This window comes from Salmo trutta, chromosome 2, assembly GCF_901001165.1.
Source record: "Salmo trutta chromosome 2, fSalTru1.1, whole genome shotgun sequence".
NCBI classification, from domain to species: domain Eukaryota; kingdom Metazoa; phylum Chordata; class Actinopteri; order Salmoniformes; family Salmonidae; genus Salmo; species Salmo trutta.
The window spans coordinates 61,544,097-61,562,076 of record NC_042958.1 but is presented as its reverse complement, the minus strand read 5'-3'; the positions used below and the strand labels follow the sequence as shown (position 1 = coordinate 61,562,076).

Sequence of the window (17,980 nt, the reverse complement as noted above, 5' to 3'; positions counted from 1 at the left end):
TGGGGGGTGGTGTGAGGTTTTCAGGGATTTGGACGTTGCAATGTAGCTAAGTACTATACATTTGCCATAATTTCGAGTTCAGTCAACCGCAAACTCATGGTGGGGAAAGTCCACTCTAGCTAGCTTTAAGATTAGTTAGTTAGCTAGCTAAATTACCTTCTTGGCTAACCACCGTTGCTAGCCCTTGACCATGACTCACAGTTCCATTACAGTACATTTCACATAAATAATTGGACGAAGGCGTCTTCTGTAGGGTGAAGTTTTGTTAAGAGCAGCGACGCTCAGTCTGAACATTAACAGTACGATTTTGGAAGCATAAATACATTGACATCGGCGAGAAATCATTTTATAAAATAAATCAAAAGGTTAAGTTGATACACACCTTTTTATAGGGTTATGGTTCCCTCACGGGCACATTTCCATGTTACAGCTCTTGTTTACGGGAAACAAACAGAAGACAGTGGGCAGACAAACTGCTAATTACTGTAACTACGTGCGTCTCGGAACACCTGTGTGTAAACGGTAGACACAAACGTGTTGTCACTGAAAGATACTATGTGCTGGAACTGTGTTAAATCCGGTTAAAACGATGTACAGACAGTGTGTATTTTTAATTTGTTAAATGATTTTGATGTGATATGAAAGTAGAGCGATTTATGTTTCTAGAACCGTACCGCAATTTAGTATTTGACTGTTGTGGCTTCCTTGGCGTAAGGAGTAATGTTCGGCTCCTTTAGTCCAATATTAGGTTAGCTAACTACCTTATGTTTTTCGTTGCGACATGGACCAACGTTAGCAAGCATAGCTAACGTTATAGTCTTGACCTAGCTAACTTCCGGGACTTGACATGGATTTGCTGCTCAATTTATGAGTTGCCACAGCGACTGCACCTCATCAAAAGCGCTCAATGCAGTGCAGGTGCATTGCAGCAGCAAGGCATTGACTGTTGCATGACGCTGCCCATCTTTCGTTTGTAGTTGGTGAGAAGACAAAGAACAGACGGCCTGGCCATTCTTTCACCTGACAGCTAGCCAGCCGGAGAGACGGGGAACAGGATAGGGAAGCAGCGCGGAGCAGGCGCCGCGGAGCCACCGGAGAAGATGGCAGGCAGCCCGGAGAAGAGTTCCACGGCACAGGAGCTGAAGGAACAGGGCAACCGGCTGTTCCTCTGCCGCAAGTACCAGGAGGCTGCCACCTGCTACAGCAAAGCCATCGTGAGTAGCGAGCTACCTCCCTCCTTTTCTGCCGGATGATGTAGTAGTAGCTGACATGGCTAGACTTGTCCGCTTGCTTTGAAAGGGTATGACATGAGATATTGACACTGACTTATTCACCTATTGTGAATAGATTCATGTACGTATAGAAAGTAGCCTATACGCTGGACTGATGCACCCTTACAATAGTAGCCTGTGCAATATGTTTGTGTTTTGTGTGCATCCTGCCAACAGAACCGTAACCCGTTGGTGGCGGTGTACTACACCAACCGGGCTCTGTGCCACTTGAAGCTGCAGCAGCATGACAAAGCCCTTGCGGACTGCAAGCACGCACTGGAGATGGACCCCCAGTCGGTCAAGGCCCACTTCTTCCTGGGCCAGTGTCACCTGGAGCTGGAGAACTACGACGAGGCCATCGGCAACCTGCAGAGAGGTCAGGATCAACCCTCGGGGCCAGTTTCCCGGACACAGATTAAGCTTTGGCCTTCACAAAGTCAGAGTAGCAGTACCAATATAGGCTCAGTTTGTCTTTTAAAGTTAATAAATATGATTATATGGATGGTATTTATATGGCCCCCTCAGTATTGCAACACAACATTGATGTGCATTTTTGTTTTGAGTGGTAGTTAGAATGCTATGTGCTGCAATCTAACTAAACCTCAGAGGTGCCAAGTACTGTGTAATGGTACTAAACTGAAATTGTTTTGATTGTTGTAGTGCAACTAAAATGTTCTCTTGTATAATGCTAAGATCTGTAGATGGGGGAAAAGAGGCCTCATAACAGTTTTAAGCTCTTACTTTCAATGGACAACATTAATGATATCTGGGCCCGTTCTGTGGGCAGCTTACAACCTGGCCAAGGAGCAAAGGCTGAACTTTGGAGACGACATCCCAAGTGCCCTGCGGCTCGCCAAAAAGAAGCGCTGGAACAGCATCGAGGAGAAGCGCATCAACCAGGAGAACGAGCTGCTTGCCTATCTCACCAAACTCATCCTGGCTGAGAAGGAGAGGTGAGGGAGGGACCTGGAGCAACGCTCTTAGACAGAGACTCATACTAGTGTATGAGCAAAACGCCTGCACTGATATTCCATTTCCTATGGGGAAGCATACAAGTTCATTGCGTATACTGTAGGTTCATTGCCAGAACCCCCTTGAATGACATTAAATGAGTTGCTACATATCCTGCCCAGTGTTCTACACATGCGTAATCATGTGTGATAATAAAATTGTTGAGATGTTGGTGCAAATCTTGGGGAATAAGTCTGGTTAATGCATTAGAATTTGCAGGTGTGTTTTCTGTCCCAATTCATCTTGGGATCTTTAGTGAGTGATTTAAGGAAATGCTACATCTTTATATTTTTCTCAGGGAAGTGGCGGATTGCCGGGAAAACAAAGAGGCGGACAATCCGAGTGGCGGCGACGTCGTCAAGCTCAAATCAAAACATGTAAGTTATGTCTACATCCTCCTATGTCAATATGCAGGGACCAGTTGCTTTTAAAGTATTGAGCACGGGTGTCGTGTAACTGAATTTCCGTCATGTTGCCTATTTCTCCATATCTCATTGATATTGAGGGGCGTTTGTATTAGTGCTCTGTGCTAGCCCTCACCCAACTCTCTGCTCTTCTCCTGAATAGGACAAGTTCCTTATGGACATGGAGGAGCTCTTTTCACAAGTGGACGAGAAGAGAAAAGTGAGTGATACATTTTAAATTAGTTGAACACACCGTTTACTACGATTGTGAACAACCTTCAATCCAGACTAACTTCACTAAATCTTACTGATTATTCATTATCGTTAGCTGTAGCACAACACAGCTCTATGCATTACTGAAATAACAATACATATTAGATCGTATTCATAAAATGTCACACAATTTCATTTAGAGAAACGCATACAATTTGTCCACACTCTGTTTCTCTGATCAGCTGGGTCTGACCCACCCCCTTGCTTTGACACTTAGATGTGCCAGTGTTATGGTTACCAAAATAGACTAGCACTCCACCTCCTATTTCCAATCCAAGCTGTTTCTACAGCAACCACCACCTCAAGTTGCTTGTCGAGGCTTGTTATGAAGGATTATCGGGGCCTATATATAGTTGTTGACTTGGGACATGTAATTGTCATTGTCAGTTAAGAAGACACTGTCTTGCCTCTGTCAACATTGGTGTTTCAAACCCCTATACTGGGTTGTGTTCATTAGGGCACACCGTAGCAAAATTTTTTGCTGTGGAAAACGAGGATGTCTTATTGGACAAGTTCAGGTAGTCTGTCCCTTTTACAGTCAGTTTTCTTCTATTTGTTACTTAATGAATATGACCCAGATCTAGATGGTGTCTAGGGAAGTGGTTTTTAACCAGTGTGCCTTGATGAACTCTCAGGTGTGCTGTTGTCGGAAGCTTTACATACACCTTGGCCAACTACATTTAAAATCAGTTGTGGAAGGCTACCCGAAATGTTTGACCCAAGTTAAACAATTTATTGGCAATGCTACCAAATACTAATTGAGTGCATGTAAACTTCTGACCCACTGGGAATGTGATGAAACAAATAAAAGCTGAAATAAATCATTCTCTTCTATTATGACATTTCACATTCTTAAAATAAAGTGGTGATCCTAACGGACCTAAGACAGGGAATTTTTACTAGGATTAAATGTCAGGAATTGTGAAAAACAGTTTAAATGTAGTTGGCTAAGGTGTATGTAAACTTCCGACTACAATTGTATGTATCATTTTACATGCATGTCTATTCTTGTGAACCCCACAGAAGCGGGAGATCCCTGACTACCTGTGTGGAAAGATCAGCTTTGAGTTGATGAGGGAGCCCTGCATCACCCCCAGTGGGATCACCTACGACCGCAAGGACATTGAGGAGCATCTACAGGTACAGTATACCATCCTTTTATAGACATCTACTCAGCAGAATTATAGATAAACTGTTGCCCATTCATAGACATACTGTTTTATCCACACTACCGATCACTTACCGCTAAATTACCACCAATTTAGATTTCTATAAATACACTTGCCGTTCCTACTCGATCAACCACTCACCCACAGGGGTAATGCTATCCAAAGCAAACTGTAAACCATGAGTAAAATGCATAATAATGAAAGCCACCATCTCACAGCTACACCAATACCTCAAACAATCGTTCCATTTTTCCTCCGTCCTCTGTAGCGAGTGGGCCATTTTGACCCGGTCACCCGGAGTCCTCTGACTCACGACCAGCTGATCCCCAACCTGGCCATGAAGGAGGTCATCGACGCCTTTATCCAGGAGAACGGTTGGGTGGAGGACTATTGAACCCCCATAACTCGACCCCTTATGGCTCGTAGATCCACACCAGAAGTGTCAAGAAAAAAGGAAAGTGACAGAATTCACAGAATTCACTCCCTCCTGGACCTGCACTTTACACATAGGGGGTCACACTATGGACTGCAAAATGACAGCCATAACTCTAGGTGATTCCTCTCTTTCTAAATCGGTCTCCTCTCTCTCCTCCCCTTCTCTCTAAATCTTTCTTTATCACTTTCCTTCCTCTATCCCTCAGAATCGGGGGCCATGTTTCTCAGGTCTCTCTCTTCCCCTCTCTCTCTGTGCCACAATCCTCTCTGAACACATCGCACTGCATGCTGGTCTCAAAACCCTCTAATGTAAAGCTTCCAATCTCTTCTCAAATATAACCATTGGCACTATCTACCCAAACGATGAAAATATTAGCCTTTAATCTAACTCTTACTCCAGTATTTTTGTTTACTTCAATTTTTTTGAAACATAATGGGTTAGTTGTACTGTAATGACTTATTTCCCACAATTCAGTGTTGGTGGTCTTGGTCAATTTGATGCCAAATTGTTATTTTACTTTTCAAACAATCTAGTGTGGATTTTTTTTTTATGCAAGATTATAGCAAATGTGAGAAATGTATTATAGAAAAACTGACCAACCAAGTCGGTCTGCTTCAAGTTGTTGCCTGTGATGTAGAGTTATAACAAGATCATACAAACTATAATGTTCCAACCGATGGTCAACGGTCCTCTATTGCATAATCGGTCCCTCATAGCGGGCAGTTATACTATGTTGAATGTATGCATATAGTGAGAGTGAATAGATTAAACCTATTTTATTTTACGAGTTGTATGTATTATTACAGTAGTACCAAATGGCATTCTTGTCATCATCCAAAAATGAGATTTGAATGATAGACAATTCATCAGTTTAAAGTGCTGCATAGAGAGACTACAAGGTTGTTTCTATTTCCTCTAATGGTTCAGATATCTGCATTTCTATCATATGAGAACATCGTCTTTACTTTCTCTTTGGGTTTGAAGTTGTTGAAACCTGTTTTGAAGGACTGTGCTGTAATTGCTGTTATTAGAGACAAAACAATAGGTGCGTGCGCTTGGACAATGTTTGGCTGATGGCCAGCGGTACAACCGCTGGTACAGTATGCATTTGACATGACAATGGACTCTCTACATTGTTAAGCATGAGGTCTGCTCAGGTTGTTATAAGCATTCAGGTCTGCTTTGTAAAGAATTTTCCCCCCACTCTATTACAGGGAAAAGCCCCGTCATACATGCCTACTTTTTACTATAACCATACAGTAGCAGTAGGTATTCACAACAACTTTACAAATGTAAGTATGACAACTGACTAATGATGAAAGCAGTCATGTTCCCAATACTTTGAGTCTCCTATACCTTCTCATTTCAGTGTCTTTCCCTATTTTGATCTAAAACTACGGTTAGAAATGCTGGAAGGGGGACAATCGCAACAATCAGTGTTGCAGTACCTTGACTAGGAGCTTGGAATTATCGGCTGTTGACAGAGTCGTCTTAGATATTTCTCAGTTTTTCCTCAATTAGTTTACATAAGTCCCCTTTCTCAACAGAATGTATGTGATTTTAGTGAACTGCAGTTTTTGTGTTGGGGTGAGGGGTTGGCTTTTTGAGGATTTCTGAAGAGCTTGAGAATAAACTGTATTAAATGTAGATATGTTAATTATACACGTGACCTTGGTTTGTTCCTTTTTGTCTCCTTGTGAAATGTTCATCTAATATTTGTGCACATTACTTTTGATCACATCTAGCACTTTTAGCAAGGCACTTAACCTGCTCCAAGGGGTCCTTATCCTGCTCCAAGGGGTGCTGCTTCCAGCATCTGAGGTGTGTGCCATGCTAGGGAGGTTGGGAAATCGAAAAACAGACAGCAAAAAGACAGCAAAAAGAAGAGTTGTAAGTAAATCAACCTGTCAATCAGACATTAGTACCGGTCGAAACAAAATTGTACAAGCACAAGAGACAATGAGGTTGCTGGACCTAGAACTCACCCTTACTCAAAACAGTCATTCAATTACTTAATAGATGATACACACCCACAATCACATGTTCTGAAAGTGTGTGTGCCCGTCCGCTCGGGCGTGTCAGTCAACACAAAAAGGCCAGTGTCAACCAGACCCAATCCCCCCCTGCACACACCGGGCCCATTGTCAACACATCCGTCCATTGAAGTGATGTAATGGTCTGGTACTAGGAGGGAAGAGGCGTACAGACCCCATGGCATTAAGAATAGACAGGCGTGACAGAGTGAGCTAGCATCATCACCTTTCAGTGGAATAACAACCTTAAATCAACATGGTAAGAGCAACACTGTTAGTGTTTTGTTAACAGGATATGCACGTTACTATAGTATATGATGTATTTACTACTATTTATTATTTTCACAATGACTGTAGTAGTGGCATGTTTTGCCATTCTGATATGCGTTTGTTGTGGTAGATAACTGCCAGGCTCATACTCCTCCTGGGTATCGTGGGCATCACCTCAGCCAATGAAGGTATGTTTTGGTTGGTAGGCTATGGAATACAGGGGGAAAAAATGTAAGATTTGATTATTTCTTTGTAATTATTTATTTGCTTAACTAATATTAAGATCCCAAATAGTAAATCCTTTAGCTCATGTGTGCATACCTCAAGTAAAACATTCCCTATTAACTCATGGTTTTTGAAAAATATTTTGCACTTCTCTGAGAAAAGTCATATTCAGATTGCTCTCATGCCATGCTGTTTTTATACTGTTGTGACGGTCAAGTGGTTTGGACCTCTTGGTTTAACGATTGCTGTGCTGGGCTGACAGTCACAGGAACCCGGGTTCAATTCCCATTCAGACTATACCATGAATGTGCCACAATACTGTTGCCATGTTCTCCAGTGACTGCTCTAATAGACAGTTGATGTTGTTTGTGGTGGTGTTTACAGTTGGCCTGGGTGGAAAGGTGCTGGTCTTCCCGTATGAGACGGACTTCAGCTTCGTGGCGCTCATCCCCCAAAAGGAGATGGGCCTGCGGGCGTTCACGCTGTGCATGCGCGTGGCCACCGAGCTGGAGGGCGAGCGGCAGATCATCCTGTTCGCCTACCGCACGCCCGACTACGACGAGCTTAACGTGTGGCGCGAGAAAGACGGCCGCATTGCCTTCTACCTGAGTGGCGACGGCGCCTTCTTCCACCTGCCGCCCATCACCACATTCAGAACGAGTCTTTGCCTCACCTGGGAGTCCCATACTGGGCTGGCCGCCTTTTGGGTGGACGGCCGCCGCAGCACCTACCAGGTGTACAAGCCGGGCCACTCCATCCGGCCCAAGGGGACCGTCCTCCTCGGGCAAGACCCGGACAAACACCTAGGAGACCTGGAGGCAGTGCAGAGCTTTGTGGGGGAAGTGACTGACCTCAACATGTGGGACTATGTGCTGCCCAGAAGCCAGATCCAAGCCCTGCATTACGAACATAAGATCACCAAAGGAAACATCTTTGACTGGGCCACCATCGAGTACCAGCTGAACGGGAATGTGATGGTGGTGGATGATGACTGACTCGGAGTGGAGTTGCGAGCGAACGCGGATGTGACCTGTTTGTGTGTCTGTGCTGGACTGCTACTGACCTTTTTTTTTTTTCTTTATTTGGTCTTCTAGCTCTAGTCACTTGCATGCCTTATGTAGTCAATTAACTATGTTCACTCACAAAATACCAGTTGTTCATAACAAAAGATGGACATTTTGTGATGTTTAAAGTCTATGCAGAAATGTCAAAACCAGTTGATTCCAAAAGGTCCTTTCTTTTTATAACTAATTATTTAGGATAGATACGGTATGTCCACTCACCTAATGCATGGATGGTGAGATTAACCATATTTTATTAGCATTCCAGCAGTTTTTATGTTAATTCATGAAGCAAGATGTGAAAATGTGGTATACTACTATTTAACAGTAGGAGTTTATTAGTCTCCTCTTGCAGCCTGCTAATTATCATGAATGTTCAGTACAAATTGCATACAGTATGCAAATTAACCTGTTTACTTACAGAGCCAATTTATTTATTGCTCTCAGCATGATTTCATTTTTTTGTGGTCTCATGCCAGGCTTCTAGGGATTTTTATACATTTGTCATGTGGCTGGTGAGCACTATTTTCAATGGAATGTACCATATTTAACCACAAGGTGGCAGTATATGCTGATTTCTTTAATCAGTGAGTGCCAAATAATACATTTCATGATCGTGCATGTTTTTTTATTTTTTTATTTAACTAGGCAACTCAGTTAAGAACAGATTCTTATTTGCAATGACGGCCTACCCCGGATAAACACGGACAACGTTGGGCGCCGCCCTTCGGGACTCCCAATCGCGGCCGGTTGTGATACAGCCTGGATTCAAACCAGGGTGTCTGTAGTGACTGACGCCTCTCGCACTGAGATGCAGTGCCTTAGACCACTGCACCACTCGGGAGCCCAAATGGTGTGGCATTCTTGTGCTCAAGATTTCAATTCCTTTTGTTCCCACAAATGGCTAAATTTAAACTGTTTACATTTAGACCTGCAATGTTAAAATCATGCACTTCCTTCAAATTATTTGATATTGAATGTATTCTTAAATATGAACAATGTTGCCACTATTTTGACAATTGTTTATGGAAAACAGGATGAGTGAATGAAAGCTGAAAGAGAAGGATGATTCATTATTTCTATACTTAATAATTTAACTGTGCTTTGAGACAAACCGCAATTGTGATGTTTAAAAGCTATTGCCATAATGTTGCCTTTGGTTATCACACTCCCTCTCATAAATGTTCAATGTTTAAACTGATGTAAGAATGCTTTTTGGGTCTGAAATCAGATCTTGGCATGTGCATAACTAAAAGTGTGTGTTTATTAAAGAGAAAATAGGTCTTTGAACATTTTGAGCATCCACTTTGTATTCTACCTACAATTGCTGGTGAGACCTTCACAAGGTAAAGTAGTGGTGGTATAGTGTGCCATTGTTTAATTGTTCTAAAATGAATTAGCCATTGTTTCATGTGTAATAACATATGTTGTGAATGATGTTCACACTAAAAAGCAACACCACATGAACAGTAAAGACATTTGTTCACTGCGCCAATAATGAAGTGTAGGGTGTAGTCCTGATAACATTGACCTTAAAGAACCCACTGGGCACCAACGTCAATTCAACGTATATTCCATGTTGGGTCAACGTAATTTCATTGAAAAGACGTGGAAACAACGTTGATTCAACCAGTGTGTGCCCAGTGGGGAAGCATGTCTAAAGTCCCTGTGCTGACTTAGTAGCAGCTATGTGCTCTAGTTAGTTTGCCTGTTGTTCTTCTGTGGCACTATGAACCCGTTCTCTCTCCCCCCCCCCCTCCATCTTGACCTCTTTGGAGAGGAAGGAGGAGTTTCCAGTGAACATACAGCCTAGGCCCCCCAGAGGGTGAGAAAGTGCGGCGTTCCGAGTTTGTGTGTGTTTATTCGGACCCAATCCCCCGTCGGCTCTCAGCAGCAGCAGCTAAATAAGGAGGGGAGGGCGAATGAGTTCTGACTGCGGGTCAGCAGCCAAATGTTCCACCTTCTTGAATGTTGCAATGCATCAATCGCGCTGCCCACTCACTGTGTAGTAACACCTTTGTGGACCATCTGCCCAGGCAGGCTCCTCAGCCCTCTGGTTTCAACCACACATCTCTGTTTCTCCTCTCCTCCTTTCTCTCCTCTCGCATCCATGCCCAAGAGGAGCGCTCGCTGCCTTCCAGCCTAGACGCACGCACACACACACCACCCCCATCACACTACACCCCCAACCCATACACACCATATCACCATATCCTCTTTACTTTTACTCATGGTTGATTCACTTTCAAGTTAAGTCAAGTTTTTGAACTTTTTGAGATCGGATGAACTATGAATGAACTCTGAATACATCCCATATTGCAGGAGACTAGAGATTAGTGAGTAGGAATATTTTGGAATATTTCTGAACATTTCATTATATTGGCCTATTTTGTACTGAAGTGAAGGTTTATGGCAGCAGTCAGTGAGCCTATTTGGAACATCTCAAAAGTCAAATTTGTGTGTTCTTGTTCGGCAGTATATTTCATATTTTCCATAATAAGAATAGGCTTTAGTGACAAAAACACCATTGGGAACCCTTTATACAAGATCAACTATCAGCATATTTGTTTCAAACATTATTTTATAGGATTATATACAACCTGGTCTCAGTTTTAATACCATATTAATGTTTCGAACCATTTTTAAACCATTTCTGAACATTTTACCTTAAAATTAGGTTTACTTACAACACCTAAACATTTATTGTAGAGCCATTTTCACCTCTTTATGGTCATCTAGTGAAACAGTAGGCCTATAATTACGTACTCGCTGTCCTTCGAATGGGGTCTTTTGCGTGTATTGTACAACTGAGCAAACCGTTGCGGGGCGCCTTGTCCTGCTCGCCGAGACGGAGGGAGCCAGCAGCGGCGGCCTGTGAGATCCGCATAATCGCCCATGGTTAGGCCATCCGAGGCGGTGCGGTGCACGCTGCTCGTCCCTGCGTGTGTGAGCTGGTGAAATGTCTTCCACGCGAGAGGACATAGACGGCGTGAGGGAGGCCCGCGTGAGCCGGTGGGGAAGACAGAAGGAGGCACGTTCTGGATTCCTTCGAGCAACTCCAAATAGATTTCCAGGCAAAACATATTTGCATACGCAAGACAGTGCTCCGAGCTATCTGGGTGAGCTCTGGCACGTGTCCATTGAACAGATGGATATTTTTCTAAAGAGCTTTCTTGCAGAAATGTTCATTCCATTAAAACGTGGATGTTTATCCTGCTTTTGTCAGATTCATAAGACAAAATGTAATCCTAAATGTGATCCTTTATGAATCCGGTTATTACCTTGTATTAGTGAATTGTTGACACAAGGATTTGATATCCTAGTAAGAAAGAGCACTTGAATATTGTTTAATAATAACAGAAACAAAAATGAAAAACATGGAAACTTAAAAAGATTAACCAAACAAGTCCCATTTTGTTCAGTTTTAGGTTACAACCATATCTTCTGTAAAACTCCATATGAAACGCTCTAAAGTTATTCATGAACTATCTTTAGTTGATACATACACTACATTCATTTTAAAAATGTATTTAACCTTTATTTAATTTACATGACCAAAAGTATGTGGACACCTGCTCGTTGAACATCTCATTCCAAAATCATGGGCATTAATATGAAGTTGGTCCCACTATAACAGCCTACACTCTTCTGGCAAGGCTTTCCACTAGATGTTGGAACATTGCTGCGAGGACTTGCTTCCATTAATGAGGTCAGGGCGCTGATGTTGGGCGATTAGGCCTGGCTTGCAGTCAGCGTCCAAATTCATCCCAAAGGTGTCCGATAGGGTTGAGGTCAGGGCTCTGTGCAGGCCAGTCAAGTTCTTCCACACCAATCTCGACAAACTATTTCTGTATGGACCTCACTTTGTGCATGGGGGCATTGTCATGCTGAAACAGGAAAGGGCCTTCCCCAAACTGTTGCCACGAAGTTGGAAGCACATAATCGTCTAGAATGTCATTGTATGCTGTAGCTTTAAGATTTCCCTTCACTGGAACTAAGGGGCCCGGACCATGAAAAACAACCCCCAAACCATTATTCCTCCTCTACCAAGCTTTACACCACTCCAGCACTTACTTGGCATTGCTCGTGTTGATTTTAGGCTTTTGTGCGGCTGCTAGGCCATGGAAACCCATTTCATGAAGCTCCCGACGAACAGTTCTTGCGCTGACATTGCTTCCAGAAGCAGTTTGGAACTCGGGAGTGAGAGTTGCAACCGAGGACAGACAATTTTTATGTGCAACACACTTTAGTACTCGGCAGTGCCGCTCTGTGAGCGTGTGAAGGCCTACCACTTCGTGGCTGAGCCGTTGTTCCTCCTAGACAGTTCCACTTCATAGCAGGACAGAAATTCGATGAACTGACTTGTTGGAAAGGTGGCATCCTATGACAATGCCATGTTGAAAGCCACTGAGCTCTTCAGTAAGGCCATTCTACTGCCAATGTTTGTCTATGGAGATTGCATGGCGGTGTGCTCGATTTTATACACCTGTCAACAACGGGTGTGGCTAAAATAGCCGAATCCACTAATTTGAAGGGGTGTCCACATACTTTTGTATATATAGTGTATTTCACACTGATCAGTGCAGAAATCTCTACAAGTACACGTCAACTAGCTATCTAGCGTGTCTCTCTATTGTGATTCTTGTCTTCAACATGCCAAAATCACAATTACTTGAAATTATACAGTACTTCACATTTACAAGAAGCTTTCTCAATCATCCGGGTGCATTATACACTGCTCAAAAAAATAAAGGGAACACTTAAACAACACAATGTAACTCCAAGTCAATCACACTTCTGTGAAATCAAACTGTCCACTTAGGAAGCAACACTGATTGACAATAAATTTCACATGCTGTTGTGCAAATGGAATAGACAACAGGTGGAAATTATAGGCAATTAGCAAGACACCCCCAATAAAGGAGTGGTTCTGCAGGTGGGGACCACAGACCACTTCTCAGTTCCTATGCTTCCTGGCTGATGTTTTGGTCACTTTTGAATGCTGGCGGTGCTTTCACTCTAGTGGTAGCATGAGACGGAGTCTACAACCCACACAAGTGGCTCAGGTAGTGCAGCTCATCCAGGATGGCACATCAATGCAAGCTGTGGCAAGAAGGTTTGCTGTGTCTGTCAGCGTAGTGTCCAGAGCATGGAGGCGCTACCAGGAGACAGACCAGTACATCAGGAGATGTGGAGGAGGCCGTAGGAGGGCAACAACCCAGCAGCAGGACCGCTACCTCCGCCTTTGTGCAAGGAGGAGCAGGAGAAGCACTGCCAGAGCCCTGCAAAATGACCTCCAGCAGGCCACAAATGTGCATGTGTCTGCTCAAACGGTCAGAAACAGACTCCATGAGGGTGGTATGAGGGCCCGACGTCCACAGGTGGGGGTTGTGCTTACAGCCCAACACCGTGCAGGAAGTTTGGCATTTGCCAGAGAACACCAAGATTGTCAAATTCGCCACTGGCGCCCTGTGCTCTTCACAGATGAAAGCAGGTTCACACTGAGCACGTGACAGACGTGACAGAGTCTGGAGACGCCGTGGAGAACGTTCTGCTGCCTGCAACATCCTCCAGCATGACCGGTTTGGCGGTGGGTCAGTCATGGTGTGGGGTGGCATTTCTTTGGGGGGCCGCACAGCCCTCCATGTGCTCACCAGAGGTAGCCTGACTGCCATTAGGTACCGAGATGAGATCCTCAGACCCCTTGTGAGACCATATGCTGGTGCGGTTGGCCCTGGGTTCCTCCTAATGCAAGACAATGCTAGACCTCATGTGGCTGGAGTGTGTCAGCAGTTCCTGCAAGAGGAAGGCATTGATGCTATGGACTGGCCTGCCCGTTCCCCAGACCTGAATCCAATTGAGCACATCTGGGACATCATTTCTCGCTCCATCCACCAACGCCACGTTGCACCACAGACTGTCCAGAATTGGCGGATGCTTTAGTCCAGGTCTGGGAGGAGATCCCTCAGGAGACCATCCGCCACCTCATCAGGAGCATGCCCAGGCGTTGTAGGGAGGTCATACAGGCACGCCGAGGCCAGACACACTACTGAGCCTCATTTGACTTGTTTTAAGGACATTACATCAAAGTTGGATCAGCCTGTAGTGTGGTTTTCCACTTTAATTTTGAGTGTGACTCCAAATCCAGACCTCCATGGGTTGATAAATTGGATTTCCATTGATTATTTTTGTGTGATTTTGTTGTCAGCACATTCAACTATGTAAAGAAAAAAGTATTTAATAAGATTATTTATTTCATTCAGATCTAGGATGTGTTGTTTAAGTGTTCCCTTTATTTTTTTGAGCAGTATATTTTGTCTGGGGTAATATTTCTAAGAGTAGAGGCTTTAGCTTGAGTTCAACATATATTAACTATGTCTGGTAATTATCATAGATTATATTAAAAGCATTACGAATGGAAATATGGGAATGAGAATAGTGTTAAGAGTTCGGTCTCTCTCTACCTCTCCCCCTCTCTCTCCTCCAGAGATGGAGGTTATAATGTCCCCAGTATGCTTGCTCTTCCTCCCCCTCTGGGCTGTATGAAAAATTCACCAGGCCTCCCCATTAGAGTCAGTTTGAATCAGAGAGCATGCACTTCTATGGCCTCCCTCCTGACACGTTCGCCACTCCGCGACTTAGTAACGCAAATGTTACGTTTAAAAAACACACCAAAAAATCACTGCCTTTCTGGAATTTCTGACTCTCCCCGACGGTGTCAGGGTAGTAGTGTCATATAGTGTCTCCTAACTCCCTCCACACACTTGCATGCACTACGGACATACGCGCACACACATGAACACACATACGCACTTGTTAAAACCGGAGGCGTTGTACCCTTTTCCATCCAGCCTTTTCACACTTCTTGTGTGAATCCTGACCTTCAGTTGAATGTGTGAGGGTGAGAGAGAGTGGGTAAGTGCTGTCCGGTGGAAGACCTTCTGCTAGGAATGGTACCCCCCCCCCCAGCCTTTACATTATACAGTGTTTCCCAATGTGCACCCCTTTGGGTCCCCGGGACCAGGATTGGGAAACACTGCTTTAGATACTGATTCTGGATTCTGAGGATTTTTGGAGAGGTTGTGTCTAAGCAGTTGATATGGTTTTTAAGAAGTTATCGCAATAATCACAATCATTTTTAGAGTACTGTAGGCCTAAAGGCCGAAATATACTCCCAAAATGATGTCTGTGCAGCTGTTTCAAAACAAACAAGAATTGAAGGTTGGCATTTGTGAACGCACCTCTATGTGAACTTATGTCTACATTTTATAGCTCAGAAATGATATACCATACACTGTAGTTGGAGGAAACATGGGAAGTTTATGCTGCTTTGAAAATTGATAAACTTGTAAAACCACTTAGGAGACAAGTAGGAGAAAAAGCCCTTGAAAGATTTTGCTGAGGTTTTCACACTTACATCGTTTATACCCTCTTAAGCCTTAGCCACCCATTATCTCAGCCAATCATGGCAAGCCAGGAAGGATCCTGTCTTTCTCCCTATATAGCTCAGTGCTTTCTCCTTGGCTAAACAAGGCTCATCATTTAACATTTGTATTCATATTTACAGATCACATACAAGTTCCTTATTAAGGCTCATGAAAGTTCACATGTTCAAGAAGGCATTTCCGTTTTCTTTTTCCAAACGGCCCGACTGTAAAGTAGGAACTAGAGCCAAATGCCCCACTTCCTGATTGTAGTCACATTTATTCATTTATTTATTTTACTAAAGTAAACATATAATGCAAGTTTTACTTTTCGTTTTAAAAACAAAGTTAACTGACCATATATATTTATTGGGGAGATTTATAGTTAATCAAGTATCTTTTATGGTACCAAATCGTTTAGATACGGCATTGTCCACTACTAGAAGGGTAGTTATCTACTCTAAACCAAGGTGTGTTCAGTATTTTCCTCCCATCTCCACTGCAGTTAGATGGACTGAGAGAAAAGCAGCAATGCGGCTCTGTGGTCGACTGCATTGTGTGGGGCTTTTAGCAGTGAATTCCTCTCTGTCGCCCCTGGGCTGGCCTCCCTCTCATGTGAACATATGAGGCGTGCCAGGGCGCGTGGCACTGGGAGCAAGGCCAGGGCCCCTCATTAAATATTACAGCCCTCTAAATGGATGGAGATTAGCCTCTGTGGGAATGTTAGGGGCTTAATATGCCCCACGGCCAGAGAGGGGCTCCAACTCCACTCTGCTCCATCCTTAGGAGAGGAGAGTGCACACTCGCTGTGTGTGTGGGGTGTGGACATGGGGGGGGGGGAGGGTGTAAATGCATGTAATGGGGAGTAGTTTAGGGGAAAGGGTTGGCAATGGTTTCAGGGGCACGGGATAGGTTAGAGATGCTACGACAGCTCAGAGGCACTGTCTTCTTATAGTCTCTATACTATGTCTATAGTACATCACCACTTCTTACATTGAGTGAAGCCTAGTAGTCCTAAAACTTAGTCTTAATTAACTCTCATAATCATCCCTAGACAGTCTTAAAAGTCTTGTCCTCTCCCAACACATCCCTAAATTCCAGTGTCATTCATAGGAGGACTTGAATATGACTCTCGCTATTAAATCTGTTTTTACTTCCCCAAACAGTTACACTCCAAGAAAAAATGGCTTTAGCAGAATTGTAGATGCCTAGACTTAAACAGTTATACCAAAATCACTGTTTTCTGATCATCACCTCAGTTGACATTTAGGGCTAGATTCAATCCGGACCTCGGAAGATCCGCGTTATAGCGTGATTGAAATGTAAAGCTAATTTCCGATTGGGCCGACATATGCTGTGTTTACCGTGAACGTAGTCTCCGCGAACGCAGGAACGTTGCCTTTAAATTTCAATCGCGCTATAGCGCAGATCTTCTGCAGTCCGGATTGAATCTAAGCCGAAATTGGACCGCAACCCTAACACCTGGGTTGCCTTACAGGTTATAAAGTTAGGAGATGGTCTATCAATGGATTAACACACATAATGATTGACTCTGTGGCTGAATCAACGTGAGGAAAGCATCTCTCCAAGGCACGTTAAGTAAATGACTGTACCTTTTAATTGCATACTGTTTTCTATGCCCTGTTATGTCAGGTCGACATTCTTATTGAATTATTGACGAGTTGGTTTTGTAGTTCGCCGGGCCTGAAATGCTTTTACAGACGTGTGTGTGTGTGTGTGTGTGTGTGTTCGTGTGTGTGTGTGTGTGTGTGTGTGTGTGTGTGTGTGTGTGTTGAGGTCTTTACATGAAAACCCCAGAGTGAATTATTTATAACCACACATAGCCTTTGAAAATGGAAAAATAGGATCTCAGTATTTCCTTGTGAAAATGTTTGCATGTAATTGTTTATAATGTATGATATTACATTCATTGAGTTTGAGTGTCGTCAACATGTAATTGGAAAATCAACTCTAATGTACTTTAATGTAGTTTAATCAGCATATTATCCACAAGATATCCTGACGATATTATTTGACAAACATTTGGATTGTATGTTTACTTTCTGTTTATTTCACTGGCAATAAAATGCATTCATATCCACGCCTTCCTATTAGGATAATGGATTTACACACACACACACACACACACACACAGAAAAAACATAAAAACACACGCATTCCTATAAGGGTATTAGATTTACAAACACACACACACACCACGTGGGCACAGATCCACAAAGAAAAACAATGCACAGACATAAGTGCACGCACACACACACACACCTACACACACAATCAACACACACAAAAACACACAAGCACTCTATGCCAGTGGGTAGGGACTAGCCTGAAAGATTGAAAGCAATTAAAACTATCATCTGCAGTGGCTGTGGGCAGGCCCGT

The 17,980-nt window shown here is 43.5% G+C and overlaps 2 protein-coding genes across 3 annotated transcripts in view; both read left to right on the top strand.

Annotated features, from left to right (window-relative positions):
- The window catches only part of stub1 (STIP1 homology and U-Box containing protein 1), a 6,750-nt gene extending 526 nt beyond the window's left edge, over window positions 1-6,224 (top strand). Inside the window, exons 2-8 of the mRNA XM_029710004.1 lie at window positions 978-1,214; window positions 1,449-1,647; window positions 2,059-2,224; window positions 2,581-2,659; window positions 2,850-2,906; window positions 3,983-4,099; window positions 4,397-6,224. Of these exons, the coding sequence (XP_029565864.1) occupies window positions 1,101-1,214; window positions 1,449-1,647; window positions 2,059-2,224; window positions 2,581-2,659; window positions 2,850-2,906; window positions 3,983-4,099; window positions 4,397-4,522 (858 nt within the window). The 5' untranslated portion in view covers window positions 978-1,100 and the 3' untranslated portion in view covers window positions 4,523-6,224. The remainder of the gene's footprint in view (window positions 1-977; window positions 1,215-1,448; window positions 1,648-2,058; window positions 2,225-2,580; window positions 2,660-2,849; window positions 2,907-3,982; window positions 4,100-4,396) is intronic.
- A 59-nt stretch (window positions 6,225-6,283) lies between these two features.
- On the top strand, window positions 6,284-9,443 carry crp1 (C-reactive protein 1). 2 transcript variants are annotated; one of them, XM_029710019.1, is made up of 3 exons: window positions 6,284-6,454; window positions 6,998-7,055; window positions 7,477-9,443. In XM_029710019.1, exons 1-3 carry the CDS (start codon window positions 6,395-6,397, stop codon window positions 8,085-8,087), a joined length of 729 nt encoding a protein of 242 aa, XP_029565879.1. In that variant the 5' UTR covers window positions 6,284-6,394; the 3' UTR covers window positions 8,088-9,443. The 2 variants fall into 2 exon arrangements, with proteins under 2 accessions (XP_029565879.1, XP_029565887.1); XM_029710027.1 differs by lacking the exon at window positions 6,284-6,454 and adding an exon at window positions 6,538-6,856.
- The last annotated feature ends 8,537 nt before the right edge of the window (window positions 9,444-17,980 follow it).